General features: G+C 41.7%; 1 protein-coding gene across 1 annotated transcript in view; it reads right to left on the reverse strand.

Annotated features, from left to right (window-relative positions):
- The window catches only part of CUBN (cubilin), a 316,180-nt gene that overhangs the window by 61,640 nt on the left and 230,818 nt on the right, over positions 1 to 23,722 (reverse strand). The window contains exons 51-56 of the mRNA XM_047755040.1: positions 23,322 to 23,471; positions 20,605 to 20,726; positions 19,847 to 20,072; positions 16,242 to 16,429; positions 11,343 to 11,499; positions 8,993 to 9,142 (exon numbers count right to left, since the gene is read on the reverse strand). Of these exons, the coding sequence (XP_047610996.1) occupies positions 8,993 to 9,142; positions 11,343 to 11,499; positions 16,242 to 16,429; positions 19,847 to 20,072; positions 20,605 to 20,726; positions 23,322 to 23,471 (993 nt within the window). The remainder of the gene's footprint in view (positions 1 to 8,992; positions 9,143 to 11,342; positions 11,500 to 16,241; positions 16,430 to 19,846; positions 20,073 to 20,604; positions 20,727 to 23,321; positions 23,472 to 23,722) is intronic.

A 23,722-nucleotide genomic window follows, 5' to 3' on the forward strand; every position in this document is an offset into this window, starting at 1 on the left:
AAATCATAGAATAAAAGGACAAGTTGCTGATGTTGGATTAAAATTTCAGTTCTGCATCAGTTGAATGCTTTAAGTATTAAAGTTGAATCCACTGAATCCTTTAAGTATTAAAGGCTTAGTTTCTCTCTCTCTCTCTCTCTCTCTTTTTTTTTTTTTCCCTTTTTAGGGCCATACCTGTGGTCTACGGAAGTTCCTGGGCTAGGGATTGAATCAGAAGCTGCAGCTGCAGGCCTATAACCACAGCTTGTAGCAACACAGGATCCTTAATCCACTGAGTGAGGCCAGGGATTGAACCCACATCCTCATGGACACTATATTGGGTTCTCAACCTGCTGAGCCACAACAGGAACTCCTAAAGAGTTAGTTTTTGAACTCTTTGATAATATAGACTATCACAGTGGTGGTTGTCTTAGAAAATTATGGAAAGGCTGTGAAATATAGGGTATGTGCTTCATTATGCTTCAAAAAAATCAAAGGAACTCCTTCAACTATAGAAAGTTTATTCATGAAATAGCAATTTTTTTTTTGTCTTTTCTAGGGCTGCACCTGTGGCATATGGAGGTTCCCAGGCTAGGGGTCTAATCGGAGCTGTAGCTGCCAGCCTACACCATAGCCACAGCAATGCCGCATCCTTAACCCACTGAGCAAGGCCAGGGATTGAACCTGCAACCTCACGGTTCCTAGCCGGATTCATTAACCACTGAGCCATGACGGGAACTCCTGAAACAGCAATTTTTATCTATATTGAGACATAACCAAAGTGCACAAGTTATTTAAAAAAGGTTTGTATTCAACAATAAGGAGAGGCAGAGGGAATTGAGATGGGATTCAGTTTTTTTTTTTTTTTTTGTAGATGGTAAGAGAATGCCAAGTAACTAAAAACACCATTCAAGATGATCTGCTCTTCTCAAAGCCTGGCTCAGTAAATTGTGAAAGTTATGAAACTTGGCAAGTTGCTTAAGGATTAAAACATTCCTGTACCCATCTCAATAGTCATTTCTTTCAGGTAGGATGCTCTTCCCAATTTTTTCCATAAGAACTCAAAAATTACATAATATCAGAATAGGTAAGGTTCCTAAAGTCAAAAAAAAAAAAAAAATACCAAGAGTTAGCATGAACAAAGTAATCTACAAGAACCAGAAAGATAAGTATGTCCATAGGCATCAAGTAATTCACGCAGACACATCACCTTCTCAAGGTCTACACATCAGCTCACGGTGTTTGACCAAAGGTATCAGTCCAATTCTTCATGAGAAGACACTCGGGGACAAAGACCACAGGCATCAGAAAATAACGAGATTAAATACCTTTCTATAATCATAGGGGAAGCCAATGGAATATATAATCAAAGTATATGCAAAACTCTCAAGTGGAATATAGTTAAATGCAACTAGGATGACTGCCTTCTAGGGAAAGAAAAGAATTTGGTTAAGGTTTAAAAAAAGGTCTTCAAGGAGCGAGATGAATATCAACGTTGAGTTTCTGGTCGATAAGGAGCATTCAATCAGACACATGAGAACTTGTCAGGAAGAAGAGGACCCTGGAATTAAATGATACTTTCTCCATGGACGACAGGCCAAGTTATGTGACAAGGAGCTACCGCCATTCTTAATTCCATTTTCAGTAAAGGACTGGATGAATATTTACTATTGAAATCTCCGAGGTATAAAACAATCCTCCACAATTTGTTTCTACGACTATTTTCTCTCCTTCTGCAAAACTTTGAAACATTTATTATCTGAAATGGGTAAGGCTCTACCCAACCTATTGAAATGTCATTTTTATCACCTTCCTCTGGGCTTTATGACAAAGAACAATGTTCAAGTCTTGATTTCAACATTATTCCAAGGACCTGGAAAGAAGTGAGAGGAAGCCAAGGATGAGTCATTCAGCCAAGAATAGAAAGGTGTGGAATTTAGATTCAGAGGGCAATTTTCCTCCAGAGTCACAGAGAGGGAGGCAGAGAAGCCAATGAGGATGAGAATGAGTGGGAAATCCTTTTGACTGAAATATCTTAATAGTGCAGATGAGATAAAGTCTTTGCAGTAAAATAGCAGAGCGCTCTAGGGAGAGGTACATGTGTGAATCAGGGGCAGCTCTGAGTAGCTTGGACCCCGACTCCTCAGTGGAGGAACAATTCTGTGGGAGGGAGGAGCTCCACAGAGGGTGAAGGTCAAAATCTGACAGCCCAGGCAAGCAAGGAATCCCACACAGCCTAACCCCCTCCTCTGGGGCTTGGCCAGTTCCAACAAAACATCAATAGGAACGACTTCCAAAGAACCACTGCTTTCTGGAACAGTGAGATGGGAAATGGGCCAACATTCTTATCTCTTGAGACATAATTGATAAAGCAAAGGAAAGAAGTGGTAAGTAGCTGGCTAGTGCCACTTCCTTAAAAACTGAGATTAAATGGAGGGGAAACGTCAATGAAAACCCACCAAACTCCATGATTATGCTTCTTGGTGGAAAAAAAAGGGCAAAAAGGAAAAATCCAAACACATTTATTACCTGAAATGGGCAAGGCTCTATCTAACCTTTTTTCTCTGTCCAGTTTTTTTTTTTTTTCCTTTTAGTTTTACATGGGGCGTAGCCTGTAAACCAGGACTTCTATGTTAATGAAGGAGAATCTAGGCAAACATTACACAGGTATCTATCTGGAAATCTAGCGCCATTCTTCCCCAGAGGCCATCTCTTGAGGACAGGGAGCAAAAGATATTTGCATGGGTCCCCTCATTTTCTGTGCCAAGGCTCTACTCTCCACCCAATTCTTTTTTTTTTTTTTTCTTGGCTGCATCCACAGTATGTGAGTGTTAGTTCCAGGACCAGTTCTTTATCAGATATGTGATTTATAAGCATTTTCTTCTACTCTTTGACTTATCTTTTCATTTTTATTTATTTATTTTTTGGGTCTTTTCGCCTTTTCTGGGGCCACTCCTGAGGCATATGGAGGTTCCCAGGCTAGGGATCCAATTTGAGCTGTTGCCGCTGGCCTACCCCACAGCCACAGCAACGAAGGATCCATGCCGCATCTGCAACCTACACCACAGCTCACGGCAACACTGGATCCCTAACCTACTGAGCAAGGCCAGGGATCGAACCTGCAACCTCATGGTTCCTAGTCAGATTCGTTAACCACTGAGCCACGACAGGAATTCCCTTTTCACTTTTAAAACAGTGCCCTTTGAGTAATTCTTAATTTTTTTTTAATGGCCATTCCCATGGCATACAGAAATTCCCTGGGCAAGGGATTGAAACTGCACCACGGCAGCAACCTGAGCTATGGCAGTGACAATGCCAGATCCTTAACCCACTGTGCCACTTGGGAACTCTATCCAGTTCTTATTAAGAGATACTCTGCAGAGTTCCTGTCCTGGCTCAGCACTAACAAACCCGACTAGTATCCATGAGGACACAGGTTCGATCCCTGGTCTCACTCAGTGGGTTAAGGATCCAGTGTTGCCTTGAGAGGAGATGTATATAGGTCACAGATGCGGCACCGATCTGATGTGGCTGAGGCTGTGGCTGTGGCTGGCAGCTGCAGCACCAATTTGACCCCTAGCCTGTAAACTCCATATGCGGCCTCCCCCCCAAAAAGGAGAGATGGTCCAGATCTGAGAAAAACTGAGTTTAGAATTTGCCTAGATATGGGATTTTTTTAGTTAAGAATTAATTTCTAAATCCCTCCTTATCGCCAAGGTAAATCAATGTTATTACCCAATTTTAATGATAGAAAAATCAAGGCACAGAAGGCATTGCCTAGGTTACTTCCTCTGTTAGGTGTTTTCTTTGTAAAGTTGAAAAAAAAAAGCCTATCATCTTTGCAGCAACTGGGAGGCATCTACTTGGCCACACAAATAGCAAAAACAGAAAAATATACTTTTAGACCATTTGGGATTTGGGAAAATAAAATAAGTATTTATTTGATTCCAAAATAAGTACAAACATTGATGGTTTCTCCTTCATGCTTTCTCATTAGATTTTGTTGGTTTTTGCTATTTCAATTTTGACCAAAGTGACATTTTGAATTGGTCAAATATTTATTTTATTTTATTTTATTATTTTATTTTATTTTGCTTTTTAGAGCCACAACTGCAGCACATGGGAAGTTCCCAGGCTAGGGGTCAAGTTGGAGCTGCAGCTGCTGGCCTATGCCATAGCCACAGCAGTGCAGGATCCTTAGCCTATCTTGCAAGACCAGGGATTGAACCTCCATCCTCATGGATATTAGTTGGGTTCATAACCTGCTGAGCCACAATGGGAACTCCCAAATCTTTATTTTATTTTACAACTTTTGAGGACACCATTAAGAATACCAAGAGCCATTTTAGTCTTGAGGTAACTTTCAGAAACAACAACAACAAAAAAGTCCTGTAAATGCTCAAGTGGAAAATTCTTCTATGACTCGATTTCCCTGAAATTCAGTGGTGATTATATAGGAAAGATAAGTCTATGGATATGGTTTACAGAATTAAAATGTAATAAGGAGAAAGATAACCTTAGGCCAACACATAATACCCTAACATACTTCCCAAGCAACTCACTTTAGTGAAAAGTAGGTCACTGAACCTTTGTAACCTCTTAGCAGGAAAAGCACCAGTATGTAGCTGGATAACCAGGATAACCAGGATAACCTGGATAACCAGGATACTTGTTTGAAGAGTTTGAAGAGTAAAACCTTTCCTAAGTAAACACACTTGTCCACACACTCAGTAGACTCAGTAGACATAGTGTGTTTCCTTGTAATATTTTGGAGCTTGGAATAGCACTCCCCCCGCCCCGCCCCCTGACAAGTCCACATTTTGTGCCAGTGGCCTACCAAAACAGCAGATCCAGAACCTTCACTCTACCCAGGACAACCCAAGCTCTGCTGGCAGCCTGGGCTCGGAAATACTGAGTCATTTGGAGAGAGTTTTTCAGAAAGAGTTCTGTGGTCTATAGCAGCTCAGACTAATGTTCTTGCAAAAAAAAAAAGCTATGAATTTTCTTAAGGGCAATTAACATTCAGTTTTATCACAACACACAGCACACGAATTCCTCTGGCTCGATTAGAAGGGGTGGAAGGTTATTTTTACTGTGGCTAATGAATCTCAAACTTGCTGATGGTGTTCAATGAACGTTGGCACTGATATGATTAGTGATGAAAATCTAATGACAAAATAAATCTGATTCATGTTGCACTTTCAGGGAATCGTTATAATTCATTTAACCTAAGCCAGAAATGATGCACTTAGGAGTTTGAAAATGCTGACTACTTGTAACACTGGAAATGTCACAAGACATTAGCCTAAAGATGTCTTATAAAAAGAGCAGTCTCTTCAACTGGGTGAGAATGAGCAAAATCATTAAAGTGGAAATCAGTTAAACCAAATATTAGTTCTCAGGCAACATGTGTAAGGGGAGCCTGACTGGCAGAAGCAAAAATATCAAAACAATGGCTGCTCTGGTCAATGAAAGCTCACAAAATATGTTTCTACAGGCAAGATCTGACTCACATCTACTAGTTTATGTTTTTAAAAAATACCATGCTTTTTGGGAATTCCCATTGTGGCTCAGCGGTAACACACCCAACTAGTATCCATGAAGATGTGGGTTCGATCCCTGGTCTCGCTCAGTGGGTTGGGGATCTGGTGTTGCCATGAGCTGTGGTGTTGGTCGCAGCTGCGACTCAGATCCCATGTTGGTGTGGCTGTGGCGCAGACCTGCGGCTACAGCTCTGATTTGACCCCTAGGTTGGGAAGTTCCATATGCTGCAGGTGCAGCCCTGAAAAGCAACAAAACAAAACAAAACAAAACAAAAACCCAGTGATTATCAGAAAGAATAAGTAATTTGTAGAAAGTTGTGTGACTAGTACGTGGCCAACCTGGCATTGAGATTCATCCTAAAATACTGTGTGTCCCCCACAGTCCCCACCTCTGTGGCCACATTCTAGGTCAGAGAGCCTGCAGCGGCTCGCCTCTTTACTACAGCCACTCAGTGAAACTCAGGAGCTACTGTTGGGCACCGCTTTTAATACAAACACCATTGGTATTGGCAATGTTTTTTATGTATCTTTTATAGAGTATATTTACCAGCATCTCCTTTTTCAGTCTAAAGGATATTGGCATATGACATTCTTGCATTCATGTAATTTAATGAGAACAAATGCACATGTACATGCACAATCCAAGCCACAAGATCCATCCCCCCAACTCCGCTTTTTTTTTTTTTTCTGTGTGCAAGCCATACAGAAGTTCCCAGGCCAGGAACTTGCTGTGCCAAAGCAGTGACCCAAGCTGCTATAGTGACAATGCCAGATCCTCAACCTGCTATGCCACAAGAGAACACCAGTTCTTCCCCTGCTATTAAAATAACTTGCCCTCAATTATAAGAATCATAGAAAAGGTACAAAAAAGCAAATAAATGCCATCAATCTATGAGGCAGCTCTTTAAGTACTGCTTGGTAGCATTACAGATTTTATTCCCACAGGTTATTTTAAATTAAAAAAGACTGGATTTATTTTTTGGCTGTGCCCATGGCATGTGGAAGTTTCCAGGCCAGGGAATGAACCTGTGCCACAGCAGTAACCACAACCACAGCAGTGATAGCGATAACACTGGATGCTTAACCTACTGAGCCACCAGGGAACTCCCTTGGATGTTTTTATATAAACTATTTTACCTTCCCCTAATACTTTATGTATCATGAACATCTTTTCATATTAATGGAATGTTGTGCTAGCAAATGCTGAGAAGATCATGTTTTACTTCACAGTCCATTTTTACAGCGACATTCATCATTCATACTTGGCATTTTCCCGCAAATGCATGCCAAAGACCACAAGCTGTAGAGACATGGGAAAAGGAGGTTGTAGACAAAGGATCCAGGGAGAGAAGCTTTGTGTAATCTATCAATGTACGAGGGCCGACATGTCATTTTTTTGTTTGTTTTGTTTTTGTCTCTTTGCCTTTTCAAGGGCCGCTTCCCCGCAGCATATAGAGATTCCCAGGCTAGGGGTTGAATCAGAGCTGTAGTCACCGGCCTACGCCAGAGCCATAGCAATGCGGGATCCGAGCCGCGTCTGCCACCTACACCACAGCTCATGGCAACGCCGGATCCTTAACCCACTGAGCAAGGCCAGGGATCAAACCCACAACCTCACGGTTCCTAGGCGGATTCGTTAACCACTGTGCCACGACGGGAACTCAGTGACATGTCATTTTTATTTCCAGGAAGCATGCTTTTCCCAGGTGCTGAGCACTGCAGAGCATTTTGCCAAGTTGGACTTTTCACTGCCATGGGAGACGAACCCAAAGAGAAAGACATTTTGATTAGGCAGATGAAGCTTGACAAATTTACAGGTTAAGTGTAATGTAGAAAGGAAAAGTTAATTTGTAAAAAACAGACTGAGGGATTGAAGATGCCTGTCTACTTGAGGGGACCTTTCTTCTGTGGTGAGATACCACCGTTAAACGCAAGTTGTGGGAGTTCCTGACGTGGCTCAGCAGTTAACAAACCTGACGAGTATCCATGAGGATGCGGGTTTGATCCCTGGTCTCGCTCAGTGGGTTGGGGATCCCACATTGCTGTGGCTGTGGTGTAGGCTGGCAGCTGTAGCTCCCATTCGATCCCTAGCCTGGGAACCTTCATATGCCTCAGGTGTGGCCCTAAAAAGGCAATAAACAAACAAACAAATAAATAAATAAAGTGCCGAGCCAACACAAGCTATTACAATAAAACAACGACAACAGCAGCAACAAAAAGCCAGCAAGTTGTGTTTATGGTAGACAGGGTCCAGTCCAAATCAGCAGCTCCACTGTTCCCTTTGCCAAGAGTCAAGAATAAACCCCACGGGATGCTGTGGTTAGGGATTTCCCAATCCCTGTGGAATCGATGAAGATGAAAACAACAACAACGACAACAAAAAACGGGTATCCCACAGTCCTATTTAATGAAAGTAGGACAGAGATATTTACTAATTTTATGAATTTATTCATTTGTTCATCATATATGAAGCACCTACCTGGACTCAGCGATGAAGTTTCTCTTGCTGGTTTATGGTGTGTGTGTGTGTGACTGTGTTTAGGCATGTGCCTGTGTGTAGAATAAATGCAAATGAATAAATGAGAAGCTGAGATTAACATGTCATAGATTTCAGACTTGTTTTCTTTAAGCCATTTACGTGATGCCTATGTCCTTAAAGCCCTTGCATTATTATTTTTTTTTACCTCTGGATGGAATATATAGGATGATGCGTGGGTCTTAAAATATTGGATAATATTTTAATTAGGTTTATATCAACTCTAGTTTTTGGCCTTGCCCACGGCATGCAGAATTTCCTGGGTCAGGATCGAATTGAGATCATAGCAGTGGCCTGAGCTTCAGCAGTGACAATGCTGGATCTTTACCCCACTGAGCCATCAGGGAATTCCCATAACATTTTAAATATTTTCTTCAAATGGTGATTTTTAGACAATCTCTGTCTCTACTCATCACTCATCCATTTATTAAGAATCAGGAATTCCCGTCGTGGCGCAGTGGTTAATGAATCCGCCTAGGAACCATGAGCTTGTGGGTTTGATCCCTGCCCTTGCTCAGTGGGTTAGGGACCCGGTGTTGCTGTGAGCTGTGGTGTAGGCTGGAGGCTACAGCTCCGATTTGACCCCTAGCCTGGGAACCTCCATATGCCGTAGGAGTGGCCCTAGAAAAGGCAAAAAGACAAAAAAAAAAAAAATCAACTGGAGGGAATTCCCTTGTAGCTCAGAGGTGATGAACCCGACTAATATCCATGAAGATACGGGTTCAATCCCTAGCCTCACTCAGGGGCATTGCCGAGAGCTGTGGTGTAGGTCACGGATGTGGCTTGTATCTGGCGTGGCTGTGGTTGTGGTGTAGGCTGGCAGCTGTCACTCCAATTAGACCCCGAGCCTGGGAATTTCCATATGCCATGGGTGCAGCCCTAAAAAAACAAGCAAAAAAAGACTCAGTTGTAATTTACGTAAGAATAAACGTACCTTCCAGATGGAAAGACACCACCTTCAAGAGGATCACAGACAGAGGGTTGGCCTCGATGATGTAGGTGCAGTTCATGTTGTTGTCATATTGCTTTGGGTAGTTTGGAGAAACAATGTAACCTGAAGGGTTAGTGAAATTCCTTCCACATCCTACGTGGGAAGAAAAAGGCATTATCAGCATCTCACACACAGCGTCTTTTTATCAGCGAGGGAACCTCAGCTTTCCTAAGCTCTCCAGAGACAAATTCTCTGAGTTACTCCAAACAGAAGAAACAAAAATGGAAAGAATGGAGCTCTGATTTAAAGACAAACATCCATGCAAAATGAGAACATTATATGTTTTTTAGAAAATGATGCAGAGTTTGGGGTTACGTAGAATTTTTTGCCACAATCCATTGCAAATCACTTAATTTGAAGATAGGAAAGAAAAGTTAGCTTAGCAAAGATTGAAGAGGATCTGTGCAGCTAAAGAAATAAAACTGATGAAAACTAATCTGTACCAAATCAATACATTTAATAGTTTGAAGATACCTTATTATATTATAGAAAAATATGTTCTTTTCATTACCAGTGTAATATGGCCATAAAAAAACACCTGCTTTATAAAAATGGTTGAATTTTGCTCAGTCATAAAAAAAGAACAAAATAATGCCATTTGCAGCAACACAGATACAACTACAGATTCTCACAGTAAGTGAGGTAATTCAGGAAGAGAAAGACAAATACCATATGATATCACTTACATGCAGAACCTAAAATATGGCACCAATGAACTTATCTACAAAACAGAAACAGACTCACAGGCAGAGAACAGACTTGCAGTTGCCAAGGGGGAGGGGGAGGGAATGGGATAGACTGGGTGTTTGGGGTTAGTAGATGCAAACTATTCCATTTAGAACGGATAAGCAATGAGGTCCTACAGAACAGCACAGGGAACTATACCCAGTGTCTTGGGACGGAATATGATGGAAAAGAATATAAGAAAGGGGATGTACATACATGTGCAATTGGGTCACTTTGCTGTACAGAAATGTGATGCGCTGACACAAGGCGGTAAGCTAACTGCATTTTAATTTTTTAAAAAGTTTAAGAAATGGTTGAATTTACTAATCCCAACTCTTAACACATTCTCACATGACTTTCTGGTGTCAGAAATGAAGAGAACTATCTTTTTACCACCAGCATAACATTTGTTTCCCTACAACCACGAACCAAAGAACCCCCCACCGTCTTATCTATGTCATAGATAGAAAACATCCGTATCCTTTTAAACTGGTATTAAAACACACACACACACACACACACACACACACACACACACACAACGAAGCGAGTGAAGGTCTAAAATCAGGTCTGCGACTGTCTTTACTGCCCTTCCACCATCCTCTTGGTCACGTCTGAGACACCTATTTTGTGTGTTATTTCTTTTTTTTTCTTTTTTTTTGTCTTTTTGCCTTTTCTAGGGCCACTCCCACAGCATATGGAGGTTCCCAGGCTAGGGGTCTCATCGGACCAATAGCCACCGGCCTATGCCAGAGCCACAGCAACGCAAGATCTGAGCCGTGTCTGCGACCTACACCACAGCTCACGGCAACGCCAGATCCTTAACCCACTGAGCAAGGCCAGGGATTGAACACTTGACCTCATGGTTTCTAGTCGGATTCGTTAACCACTGAGTCACAACGGGAACTCCCTCGTGTGTTATTTCTTCTCATCCCTCTCATCAATCGTCTTCCTCCATAGTGGTTTGTGAAGAGTGGCTACTTGATTTAATTCAGCCAACAAGCACACCCACACACCCTACTGTTCCTTAGACTTGAAAACGATCTCTCCCCACTGTTCTGCTTTGTTTGTGGTCTTCAGAGATGGAAGGGGAAAAAACCACAAGAAAATGACTCCAAAGGTTGACTGAGCACCCGAATCATCTGGGTGAGGGCCTGGGCCCGGGCAATTCTGACTTCAGACAGGCGTGGAGGGAGGCCCTGTTTTACAGTCTGAGGTGATTTCCATGCAGGTGGGTGATGCGCTGATTGTCTACTGATTCCCACCTCCCCGATTCTGCCCAATTCCTGCCCCACTGTGGATCTGAGGGTTCGTTTCAGACATTAGGGAGCATTACTCAGGCTTTTTACATCATGTGTCTTCCGGCCTCCGGCTGGATTCAGATCCACATTGGTTGACTGGGAGGGAAAGGTGCACCCTCAGGATGAGGGGACCTGCCCAGGCTCTTCCCTTTGGCCCCCGTGCCAGATTCCAGCCAAGCCTGGAAGAGACCCCCTCCTCCTCGAGCCTGCCTGTGGCAGCCACGCCCTTTCAAGGACCCCTGGTTTTGTGTTTTAGGGCTACTTACGGCTTAGGAAGGATGCAGAGAAGCCCTGAGCCGGCGTCTCCTGAGACTGGAACACAGCAGTGAAGGCATTTCTGGGCGTAATGATGCGACCAGGGGCCATGTTCCCACAGCTCGTGGCCAACAGGTCCTTGTCCGCCTCCTGAGTGCCCGCCCACACCTGGAAGAGCCACAAATATGCCTTCGTGCTCTGGGTTTTCCCTCGTCGGGGTTTAAATATGCTTAAGCTGGAAACGAATGGCACTGGGGTATAGAAACTGAAACATCACAGTGAATAAAACACAGGCGGATCTGCTCTATTTTCTTTTGAGAATCATTTCTTTAAGCTGCTTTCTTACAGCCCATGCTTGACTCTTACAAGGGGACTATTCATTTGTGTGTAGCTAGGCAGTGATTTAAAAAAAAAAAATCCAACAAACTCCATCAGCACCCAGTTTTCTGTTGCCTTCTAGCTGACCTGGTCTAGCTGAACTTGCTGGTGCCGGGGTTGGGGGGAGAGCAAGAGTAGTGCGTGTGCCACTGTGGGGTTTACCATCTGTCCTGGTGGTCTGGCAAATGGTGGGTTGCAAGTAGAGAAGATTTATGAGCAACAAGCCCGTGGAAATGAACATATTTGTAGGACATGAAGAAGATGGACATGAATTTTAAGTCTACATGAACTGGGATAAATCATGGAAGACTTCCTGGCGGTGATGAATTTTAAGGTTTGTCTTGAAGAAAGGATGAGATTGTGTCACTGTGCAATTCACGAAAGTCCAGGGTGCCACTCCCAAGGAGGGACCACTCTCAAGGAGTCCCCTTGCTGTCATTTAACTGGTCTGGCCACTTTATTTATTATTTATTTATTTATTTAGTCTTTTCTCCTTTTCTAGGGCTGCTCCCGCGGCATATGGAGGTTCCCAGGCTAGGGGTCGAATCGGAGCTGTGGCCGCCAGCCTATGCCAGAGCCACAGCAATGTGGGATCTGAGCCGCGTCTGCAACCTACACCACAGCTCACGGCAACGCCGGCTCCTTAACACACTGAGCAAGGCCAGAGATTGAACCCGCAACCTCATGGTTCCTAGTCAGATTTGTTAACCACTGAGCCATGATGGGAACTCTGGTCTGGCCACTTTAAAAGAAGCAACTGAGATGCTCACTTGAAAAAGACTTGCTGGGGAGTAACTGTGATCAATGTGCTAATTTTGATCAAATCAGTCCTGACTGGGGAAGGACATCAATCTGAGATCACAACTTCAAATGCAAATTCCAACTAGGAAAGGAACTGTCACAGAGCCATTGAAAGTAGAGAAAAGGGGCTTTACCTGATTTAGAGAAAGGTGAGTCTGTCTGAAGTGGCCCCAGTGGCAGATAGGGGCAGGTCTAGCTCAAATAGAGCAAAATCTGAGTAAGGGGTGAGGGGTGGCTCCAGCCAGTGCAAGGCCCGTGGCGAGTCAGAGACCTGGGCCATGCCCTGCAGGTGGCAAGGAGCCACTGGGAGGCTTAAGGCTCAATGAGGAGAGGGAGTTCCCATTGTGGCTCAGTGGGTTAAGAACCCAACTAGTATCCATGAGTACACAGGTTGGATCCCTGGGCTTGCTCAGTGGGTTAAGGGTCCGGCATTGCCGAGAGCTGTGGTGTAGATCACAGATGCAGCAAGGATCTGGTATTACTGTGGCTGTGGTGTAGGCTGGCAGCTGCAGCTCTGATTCAGCCCCTAACCTGGGACCTTCCATATGCTGCAGGTGAAGCCCTAAAAGGGTGGGGAAAAAAAAAAAAGGCTCAATGAAGAGAAAGGGAGGAAAAGAGAGGCTGTATCTACAGCAATGAATCACTTAAGGAAAATATTGATAGTAGGTAATAAATGCCCATTACTGGGGACCAAAGACCATCAAACATGTTTACCCAGTGGGTCTCAACCAGGAGGACTTTTGCGCTTCCCATAGATATCTGGAGGCATCTTTGATTGTCACGTTTGGTGTAGGGGGTGATGTGTAGTGGGTGGGGGCCAGGGATGCTGCTAAACACCCTATAATGCCCCCGGAACTCCTAACTAAGAATAATCTAGCCCCCAAAGGCAAAAAGGTAATTGGGTTTGGATTAGTCTTACTTGACTTTGACATCTGCTTCATATCACGGCACTCACTCTGAACATATATGACTTTCAGGAATAGTCTCCAAACAAAGCAATAGCGCATCAAGCTGTTAGAAACATCCCTACCAGCAGGTCAGCCCACAGGCAGAGGTGTGAGGCAGCACCAATGCAGGGCTCTGATTTGCTGCGTCTCAGCTCTTTAAGCCATATCATTTCAACTGCTTTTCAAACGCTGAGTATCCAGCGGATAGTCATCTTACTGAAGTCAAATTATATTTGTCGTTCATGAAATATGGGAGGTGCCTGGGACTGGAGCTCCTGAGAACAAAAGCAAAGCTATTCTGCCAAACCCCTAGGGTCAAAAAACGTGTCAGGGTAGACAAGAAGAACAGATTTGTGGTTGCCAAGGGGGAGAGGGGAGGGATTGGGATGGATGGGGAGTCTGGGGTTAGAAGATGCAAACTATTCAGAATGGATAAGCAATGGGGTCTTGCTGTATAGCACAGGGAACCATATCCAACCTCTTGGGATAGAATGATGGGGGATGATGAGAGAAAAAGAATGTATATATATATGTATGATTGGGTCGCTTGGCTGTACAGCAGAAATTGGCACAACATTGTAAATCAACTATACACAAATTAAAAAGTGTCAGGAAGGAAATGCCCTTTTAACTATGCAGGGAAACAGCATACAGAAGTTTCATACCCACATTTTGGAAAATTATAAACATCACTTCTTGAGAGAGAGTTTTGCAGATACTATTTTAACAAACATCACTAAAAAAGCAAATTGATTAGAGCTAAAAGTTTTAAGAAAGAATGTCAACTTCTTCAATAAACAACTTCAAGAATCCTTCAGGGCTTACACTTTTCTTTTTTCTTTCTTTCTTTTTTTTTTTTTAATTTCCACATTGACAGAAATGGATCAAACATCCCAATTAGTTGCATGGCTTACACTTTTCTCAAGTCATTAATTATGGATCTGACACCTCTACCTTTTGGCCCAAGAACCTAAGTTTTGCGATGATAATCATGGTACAGGGTTATTAAACATTCATGCTGCCTTGTCAGTCGAGAACTCATTTCATTGGCTCTATGACCTTGAACTCTTGCAGTGCTATTCGATCTACCACCTGTTACCGAACTGTCAAAAACGTTCTGACTTTTCTTAAGTTCTTTACAACTCAGCCTGGCTGCACGTGATACTTTATCACTGAAATAATTTTTTAAAATAATGTTTATTGAGTACCTGCAGATTCATATGCAGTTGTTAAGACATAGAGAAATCCCTTGTACCGATATTCTGGTTTCCTCCAACCCTGACATCTTGTAAGATGACAATATCACAACCAGGATGTTGACATGGATACAGTGCAGTCATCTGACTCAGTTTCCCAGCTGGACTTGCATTTGCCCACGTGCAAGTGTACATTTAGTTATATTCAAGTTTATACTATCAGACTCAAGATACTCATCAGCTCCAGTTCCAAGGCTCCCTGGAGCTGCTCTATTATAACCACACTCAGATCCTTCCCATACTCCCTTCTTGACAACCTCTCATAGTCTGAGTACTATCATTTCAAAAATAGTATATATGTTATACATAACCATAGCAGATGTAATCTTTTGGGATTTTTTTTTTAACTTGGCATAATTCCCTGGTGATTTGTTCAAATTTTTAACCTTGACAAGAGTTTTAACCTGACAAGAGCTTCTATGAGCATTTGTATACAGGTGTTTGTGTGGACAGAGTTTGCATTAGTTTGGGAAAAATGCCCAAGAGTCCAAGTACTGGATCTTCTTGGTAAGTGTATATTTAGTCTTATAAGAAATGGCCTATTTTTCAGAGTGGCTGTGCCATTTCACACTCCCACTAGCAGGGAGTGATCAGTTTCCCTGCATTCTTTTTTTTTTTTTCTTTTTTTTTTAAGGCCACACCCATGGCATATGGAAGTTCCAAGGCTAGGGGTGGAATCGGAGCTGCAGCTGCTGGCCTACACCACAGCCACAGCAACATGGGATCTGAGCTGCATCTATGACCTACACCCCAGCTCATGGCAACGGGGATCCATAACCCACTGAACGAAGCCAGGGATCAAACCCACATCCTTATGAATCCAGTAGGGTTCGTAACCACAATGGGAACTCCACTTCTCTGTACCCTTGCCAGGATCTGTGCTGTTAGTGGTTTTTATCCTAGGCATGCTGACAGGTAAGTGATTTGGAAAGTTTTTCTCCTCAGTTTTTAGCTTCTCTTTACATATCGTCACAGAGGCTTTCATAGCGTGAAAGATTTTTAATTTTGATAAGGTAGAATTTATTAATTTTTCCTTCTATAGATTATTCTCGTGATGTTTAGTCTAAGAATTTTTCATCTGGCTCTAGGACACAAAGATATTCTGCTTATGTTTTCGCACATGAAAGTCACATGCAAAGCATGTGGTGGTTCAGATTTTAACTCCTTTTAGGAGGTTTCTTACTTCTTCATTCAAGAAATTCAGGGTGTTCCTGTTGTGGCTCAGTGGAAACAAATCTGACTAGCATCCATTGGTCCCTGGCCTTGCTCAGTGGGTTAAAGATCTGGCGTTGCTGTGGCTGTGGCTGTGGGGTAGGCTGGCAGCTGCTGCTCCAGTTTGACTCCTATCTTGGGAAACTCCATATGCCGTGGATGCAGCCCTAAAAAGACAAAAGACAAAAAGAAAAAAGAAAAATCCAAGCATCAAACTGTCCTTTTCTTACTTGGAAGGGCAATGAATCATTTCTAGTCTAAACGTTTATGTTCCTGCAACCAGCTGGGCTCCAATTAAATAAACAAGTGCACTGACCTTCACAAAGCTGTTCAGACACTGGCCGTCACCACTGGGGATTAGGAAGTTGTTGTCAAAGCTGATCTCCAAGTGTTTACTTGGGTGCGTGATGACGGTCCAGGAACATCTGCTGTTCTCGGGGAAATTCTGAGGCCACTGAGGGGATCTGATTGCACCAGTATCTGAATGCAATATGCCACCGCAACCTGAAAAATGGTCACGGAGAGAAGTCATCACGTTGTGAGGAAAAGAACAATCTCGGCAACTGAAGCCTTTTAGAGCAGACATATTTCTCCATGTGAGATTTCAGAGTGTTTGTACCTACCGACGGGTCTCTGACCTTCAGGGTAGGTTCACAACAAGAGCGCTCAGTAAAGGAAGGTCACCAAAGCCACAGGAGGCTTCAGCCACCACTGTTGCCTTGCACCTGTACTGAACTCACTTGAGACCACTAATCCTTGCATAAAGATGACAGACTTCTGTCCTGTCTTCAAACAATAGCAGTACAAATATTGCTATTCCTCTTGAGGCCATGTGGCACTGGTGGCCCAACGAGGTCAGATTTTGTGTTTTATTACCAATAACACAGGAGAAATACAAGTCCACACTCATTTGTAATCTGATTCTTTTTTTTTTAAGTATTTTTATTTTTAATTTATTTTTTTATTTTTTACCGCTGGACAGCATGGGGATCAAGTTATTCTTACATGTATACATTCCCCCCCCCCCCCAACCTTTGTTCTGTTGCAGTATGAGTATCTAGACATAGTTCTCAATGCTACTCAGCAGGATCTCCTTGCAATCTGATTCTAACATACTGGGCAGGAGAATATGATTTTGAGGAGGGGAAAACCTTCCATGAAGCCACCAGGTTCATTCTTAGGGAAATACAGATGGATAAAAAATAAATTACATGTGTTAAAAGAAAGAAAAACCTAGAATTACTTTATAATACTAAAATATGCCCTCAGGACAAAAGAAAAAAATATGAACTTGAAACAAAATGTGGTTGAAGAGGATTCCTGGGACCTTCTGCTTTCAAACCTTTGGGAAACCAGGGGTTCACCTCAAACGCCTCTCCAACTTCAAGAGCAACCCGTGCTCAACTGAAAAACAGTTTGGTTCATTCCACCAAGAGCTCCCCAATAACCCTGACTCTTCTGGAAATAACTGCTTTGTGTGTTGCTGCAAAGCTATAATGAGATCCAGACAAAAGTATCCAATCCATTCTCTGGGAATTTCTGTGATGTGCATAGTTTGAATACAAAACAACAAATCTTTTGTAAGCAAATATATGATACTGGATCATTCAGATCCTGAATCATGATCGTGCAGAGCCTTCATTCTGAATCACAAATCTTATCTTGTCACTTTGCTGCTTGAACCTTTTCAAGAGCTCCTTATTGCTCAAGGGATAACATAAAAACCAAGACTCTTCCTGATGTGGCTCTTCCTGCTTACCTGCCTGCCCTCAGCTCACTGCACAGCATTCTGCCTTCAGGCTCTGAATATTTTTTTTAACTTTTTAGAAGTGAAAGTATAGTTGATTTACAGTGTTGTACCCATTTCTGCTGCACAGCAGAGTGACCCAGGCTCTCCCTTTCTCACATACACATATGTATATTCTTTTTCTCATACTATCTTCCATCAGATTCTATCCCAAGAGATGGGCTGTAGTTCCCTGTGATGTACAGTCAGACCTCTTTGCTTATCCCTCCTAAACATTTTCAACAACTTGTGATTCTACCACTAGTTGTGTCATGCCCTTGTGTGTATGGAGACAGTTTCTAGGCTCTGCTCTCTCTCTCTCTCTTTTTAAACTTAAAACACGTGTGAATATTGTCAAGATAAACCATAAAAAAATAGCTGTAAGAAGATGAAGACACATGTTCCTACAGTTCCCCCAAGCAACTTGGTCACACTGAACGCTGCACAGTTCTTTAGGGCCCCATACAGAATATAGAGCTATGCATTCTTTTTGTGGGTGTGTGTGGGTTTTTTTTTTGCCATTTCTTGAGCTGCTCCCACAGCATATGGAGGTTCCCAGGCTAGGGGTCCAATTGGAGCTGTAGCCACTGGCCTACACCCGAGCCACAGCAACGCGGGATCCAAGCCACGTCTGCGACCTACACCACAGCTTGCGGCAACGCCGGATCCTTAACCCACTGAGCAAGGCCAGGGATTAAACCTGCAATCTCATGGTTCCTAGTCAGATTCGCTTAACCACTGAGCCTCGGCAGGAACTCCCAGAGCTATGCATTCTTAATACACATATTATGTTTCTCTTATTTTTAATATACAAGTCAAATTTCTATGCTTTCTTCCCAATGTGCAAACTAGAGACTCTGTCCATATTATCAATGGCCTAGAAGAGCCACCAAATGAAAGAGAGGTAAATATGTACTTTAGTGGCCCACTCCCCACCCCCAAATTTCTCCCTCGAATTACAAAGTTGAATTTTTAAAAGTGTTCAATTAGAATAACCGTTTTGAAATTCTTTACTAGCAAACACAAGAAACTTTTATAATCACTAAATTGTTCAGTAAAAGTCCACGTCCTCACCACCTGCCCAATGTTTCAATCAATGCCCGGAGTGTTATTTAAATGTTTCTTTAGCTTAAAGAGCCAAAACCCATGTATGAAGTACACTTCAGTCCAACAGGAAAAAAATGTGTATCTACTCATAAGTATATAATTTCAGCTAGATGTAACTGTAGCACCTGGGGTTGTTGGGTTGGGGAGGGTTGGGGTTTTGTGTAGGAAAACCATAATTGTCCATTTTAAATACAGGTACCTGCCATTGGTAATTAGCACGTAAAGCTTGGTTTGTATTTCTTTAGTTAGAAGATACTTGTTGGAATGAACTGAAGAAACCTCCCTTTTGACAGATTGAACTGACACTGCTTATTGTATGTGGTTATATTTGGTAACAATTGTGTGTGAGCTTTTTACAAAAGGGTAAGAATTACGGTGTTCAATTTTAATTCACTTGTATAAAAAAGCAATTTAGAACTCTCATAATAGGTCTTAAATATTTTTACTTGCTGTTGCTCCCTCAGTAATATCTACCTCTTCCTTCCCTGCTCTATGAAACATCTATATAAGAGTTAAAGGAAGAAACCAGTGATCACAGTTTGGATACAAAATTTGATCCAGAAATGGATATTTATTTTCATTAGGTTTTTAGACTCATTAATGCAGTTTAAAAGCCTGGGTCTCATCTGAGTTGAGCAGAATTAAAATGACAACTTCTATTTCCTTACAGAAACATTGTTTCTTTTCATCCTGCACCTTAAAAAGAAACCCTGAAGTGGCTCCTCAGGAATATGGATTTATTGGGCTCTGCTGTCTTTATCCAAATCTTGACTCTACTGATGATCAGCTACATGCCCCAGGCACATTATCCACCCATTTACCCTGCATTTTCACCTATGCAAGTGAAGAAGGTGTCTATTGACATTGTATGTCCCTTACAAGATTGCAATAGGAGATGACAAGTGTAGTGTAACATTGAGAATGGAGGCTGACAGAGAATAGGTACAAAATGTATACTTGTTAGATTAGTTAAGAAATCTTAGAACTACATTGATGATAAAGGTAAGTGCAGAGAAGGTTTCTTTTACCTGAAGTCTCCGTGTTCCAGGTAGCATAAAATCCACCATTTTGCACTGAGCTGTCTGTGTTAAAAATCACCACTAGCTGGTTGGATCCAGACTGAATTGTCCTGGGGTTTGAACTTCCACAGTAGTGTCCTATTATGGGTGATCCAGGAGAACCACCATTTCTGACAGTGACAGAGTCCCAAGCACAGCTTGCATGGGCTTCAATGTCAAAATCACTGAAAGTCAGCTGCAGGAGAAAAGAGAGGAAGTGAGGAAATACTCCGAGTTGTAATTGAGCTTATCTACCTCAAGTTAGAGTAAAATTCTTATACATTTTAAATTTTGTTTTAATTTACATAATTTTGTATTTATATCTCATTTCATTTCTCACTTGCTCGCCTCTATTTTTTCTTACTGAAGTTCCTTTTGGAAATTTTCAGAAGAGCTGTTTCTGCTAGAACAGGAGTCACTAAGGTTCTCCTCAGTCCCCTGGGCTAAGCTGGCAACTCATATCCAGTACATGAATACATCTCTCTTCTGGATGGGGAATTATCTTCTATTTATGGCTTTTCCTGTGCTCACAAAAGAGTCTGCATTCCTCATTCATTGTAAATTTGTAGTTATCAATGTATGTGCTCTAATCAGAGACTTGTAGGGAGAAGGTGATCTGATGGCAGGATCAAAGCTTGTTCCAATCTCATGCTTACTAGAAGAACTCTGTTTCCACATACTTCTGTTCTACAGTTTCAGAAGTATTGTATCCACTCATCAGAACTCACAGTGATGGTGTGGCCTTGTGGGGCTTCCAACAACCAAGAACAGTGGGTCAAGCTATCATAAGAGGCTGGATAGTTGGGGCTTGAGATAACTCCATGGTCCCCGATCTGTATTCCACCACAGTCTGAAATCAGAATTAGAAACTTTTAAAAAAGATAGGAAAAAAAAAAAAACCCACTAAATTTGGCAAAGACAAAGTGTTCCTCCCCTCCCCCCCAGGCTTCACTTTTGGCATATGGAAGTTCCCAGGAGAGGCGTAGAATCAGAGCTGCAGCTGAGGCCTGTATCACAGCTACAGCCACATGGAATCCAAGCCACATCTGTGACCTACACCACAACTTGCAGCAATGCCAGATTCTTAACCCACTGAGAAAGGCCATGGACTGAACCTGCGTCCTCATGGACACTATGTTGAGTCCTTAACCCACTGACTCACAATAAGAACTCCTCTGCAAAGTCGAAGTAAATCACTACATATTGCCATCTTACTTTATGATTTTTAAAAAAAGATAATACATGAATAAGTAGATGAAACTGGGTGAAAGCAAAGTCAAATAGATGAAAGATTAGAAATAAATGGCATCCCATATAGTGTTAATTAATTGGAATCACATAAGGAAGACAAGCTCAAGGTTGATACAAAGGAGAAAGTAGATCATGGGAACCATCAATGGTGAATAATGAGATAAGCTTATCACTGTCAGTAAATGCACTAGAAACAAAGTAAATACCATTGCTTTTCTTAAAAAAACTTGGCCAGTGAAAATAAATGTAAGCCTGAAGAATACAACCAGTAATGTATACATGTAAGGATAACCTGACCCCCTTGCTGTACAGTGGAAAAATAAAAAAATTAAAAAAAAAGAATACAACCAGTCCCATAATTAATGACTTTGTCATTTGATCATAGGCACAGATGTTGTAGTCAGCTATCAAAGTATACATTAAGCATAGTGAGTTAAAAAAATGGATACATTTCCAAAGCATAGCATGGTCTATGTTTCACACAAATCATACTGCTTCCTGAAATCTGACTCTTTTCTTTCAATCTGATGAAGAAAAACCAAATGGCAACATGGTTGATTGAATATTCATCTCTCTCCTTTCCCCAACCAACCATTTGGTTATAACACACAAAAAATTAGATAAAATTATAACCAGAACATATTTTATTCATAGCCAAGCTTAATTCAAAGAAAGGAGATCGCCAAAATTTATAAACAACAAATGTACTCAAATTCCAAGGGGTATCTTGAACTAGAATGTATCAGTCTAGGAGTATAGAGAACCAAGCTATGGGCCCGAGGAGATGTGACTGAGATTTTGGAGATCAGACAAAAAGAGAACATATGGACCTCCACAAAAGAAAGGGCTAGAGTTTAGACTATTACATAAAACCATGAATCTAAAGGATGGCCATGTGAGTTCCCTGGTGGCCTAGCAGGTTAAGTATCATTAGTGTGGCTTGGATCACTGCTATGGCACAGGCTCAATCCCTGGCCTGGGAACTTTTGCATGCCAGAGGCATGGCCAAAAAAATTTTTTTTAATTAAAAAAAAAAAAACCACTGCTATGTTAGCGAAAATGGACTAGAAAAACTCTGATGGCCCAGAAAAGCAGCAAGGAGGAGTACTGCATTGCCTAAGGCTGAGTTTTCAGGTACAAACCGAATGTCACAGATGCAAATCCTACTCAAAATATCAGCACATTATATTCAGAAATACGTCTTAAAATACACACCAAAAGCACATAGGGTTTATCCTGAAAATGAAAGGATGGTTTACCAAGAGAAAAATTTTTCAATATAATTTATCTTATTAACATATTAATTAAAGTAGGAAAAAATAGGATCACCTTAATAGATGCAGAAAAGTCATTTGACAAAATTTGACAGTTAAAAAAAATTGTACATTAAGAACTGAAGAGACTTTCTTTAATGTGATAAGGAACAATTCTTGAAAACCTAAAAGAAACCAATATATTTAATAATGAAATGTCACAGGCATTCACATTTAGGTCATTTGATATGATGGTGGCCTTAGCTAGTGCAATAAGGCAAGAAAAAGAAATCAAGTTACTTTTGAAAGAGGAAAGGGTTGTCAATTTGCAGAACATAAGATTGTTCAGACAGAAAAACCAGAGGTAAATTGTAGACAAAATACTTACACTAATTAAGAGTATAACAAGATCTCTGGGATAAAGATCAATGTATTAAAATGTAAAAATTCCCAGAGATAGGCAACAACCAGATAGAAAGTATCAATTAAAATGTCCCATTGAGGAGTTCCCATTGTGGCTCCTCAGGTTAAGAACCCAGCATAGCCTCCATGAGGATGTGGATTCAATCCCTGGTGTTGTAATAAGCTGAGGCTCAGGTCACAGATGCAGCTTGGATCTGGTGTTGCCATGGCTGTGGCGTAGGCTGGAAGCTGCTGCTCCAACTTGACCCCTAGCCCAGGAACCTTCCATATGCCGCAGGTGTGGCTGTAAAAAGAAAAAAGAAATGTCTCATTGACATTACCAACAATAGCTACCTAGAAATAAATCTAACAAAATATATGCGAGATCTTTATGAAAAATAAAAGTTGTGCATTGTTGTACAACTATAAATGTAATAAAATTCATCGAGTAATTAAAAAATAAAAATAAAAAATAAAAAAAATTAAATAAAAGTTGTGTATTTTATTGTCAGAGTTGGAGGGCTTGTTCTAAGTCTTACCTGTAAAGGAATAGCGTGCATGGAATCCAACGTGTTCTACACGTTCGTTGGTGACAAAGTGTATCCACACCTGAGGATAAGGTATAACCAACGGCATAGTAGGTTTTGAAGATCCGCAAAGTCTCCATATCAGAAGCCCGTCGGCATTATCTGAACAGAAGAACACATCAAGCGCCAATGTTTATTTAGCTTCCGAAAAATACATTCAATGAATTCAGTAGGAACAAATACTCAATTTTCAAGGTATCCGCTGGCACACAATCAAATCCTGGCTTAGCAGCAAATGTTTCACAAATCTCCTTTTAATCTTTCTCAACTGCAAAGACAAGAGTGCCTCCAACAGGGTGAAAAAGAATGTTTTTTTTGGTCTGGGCCTCCTTCTCTATTGCTGGTGCCCTTTT

Source organism: Phacochoerus africanus, chromosome 12 (genome assembly GCF_016906955.1).
Source record: "Phacochoerus africanus isolate WHEZ1 chromosome 12, ROS_Pafr_v1, whole genome shotgun sequence".
NCBI classification, from domain to species: domain Eukaryota; kingdom Metazoa; phylum Chordata; class Mammalia; order Artiodactyla; family Suidae; genus Phacochoerus; species Phacochoerus africanus.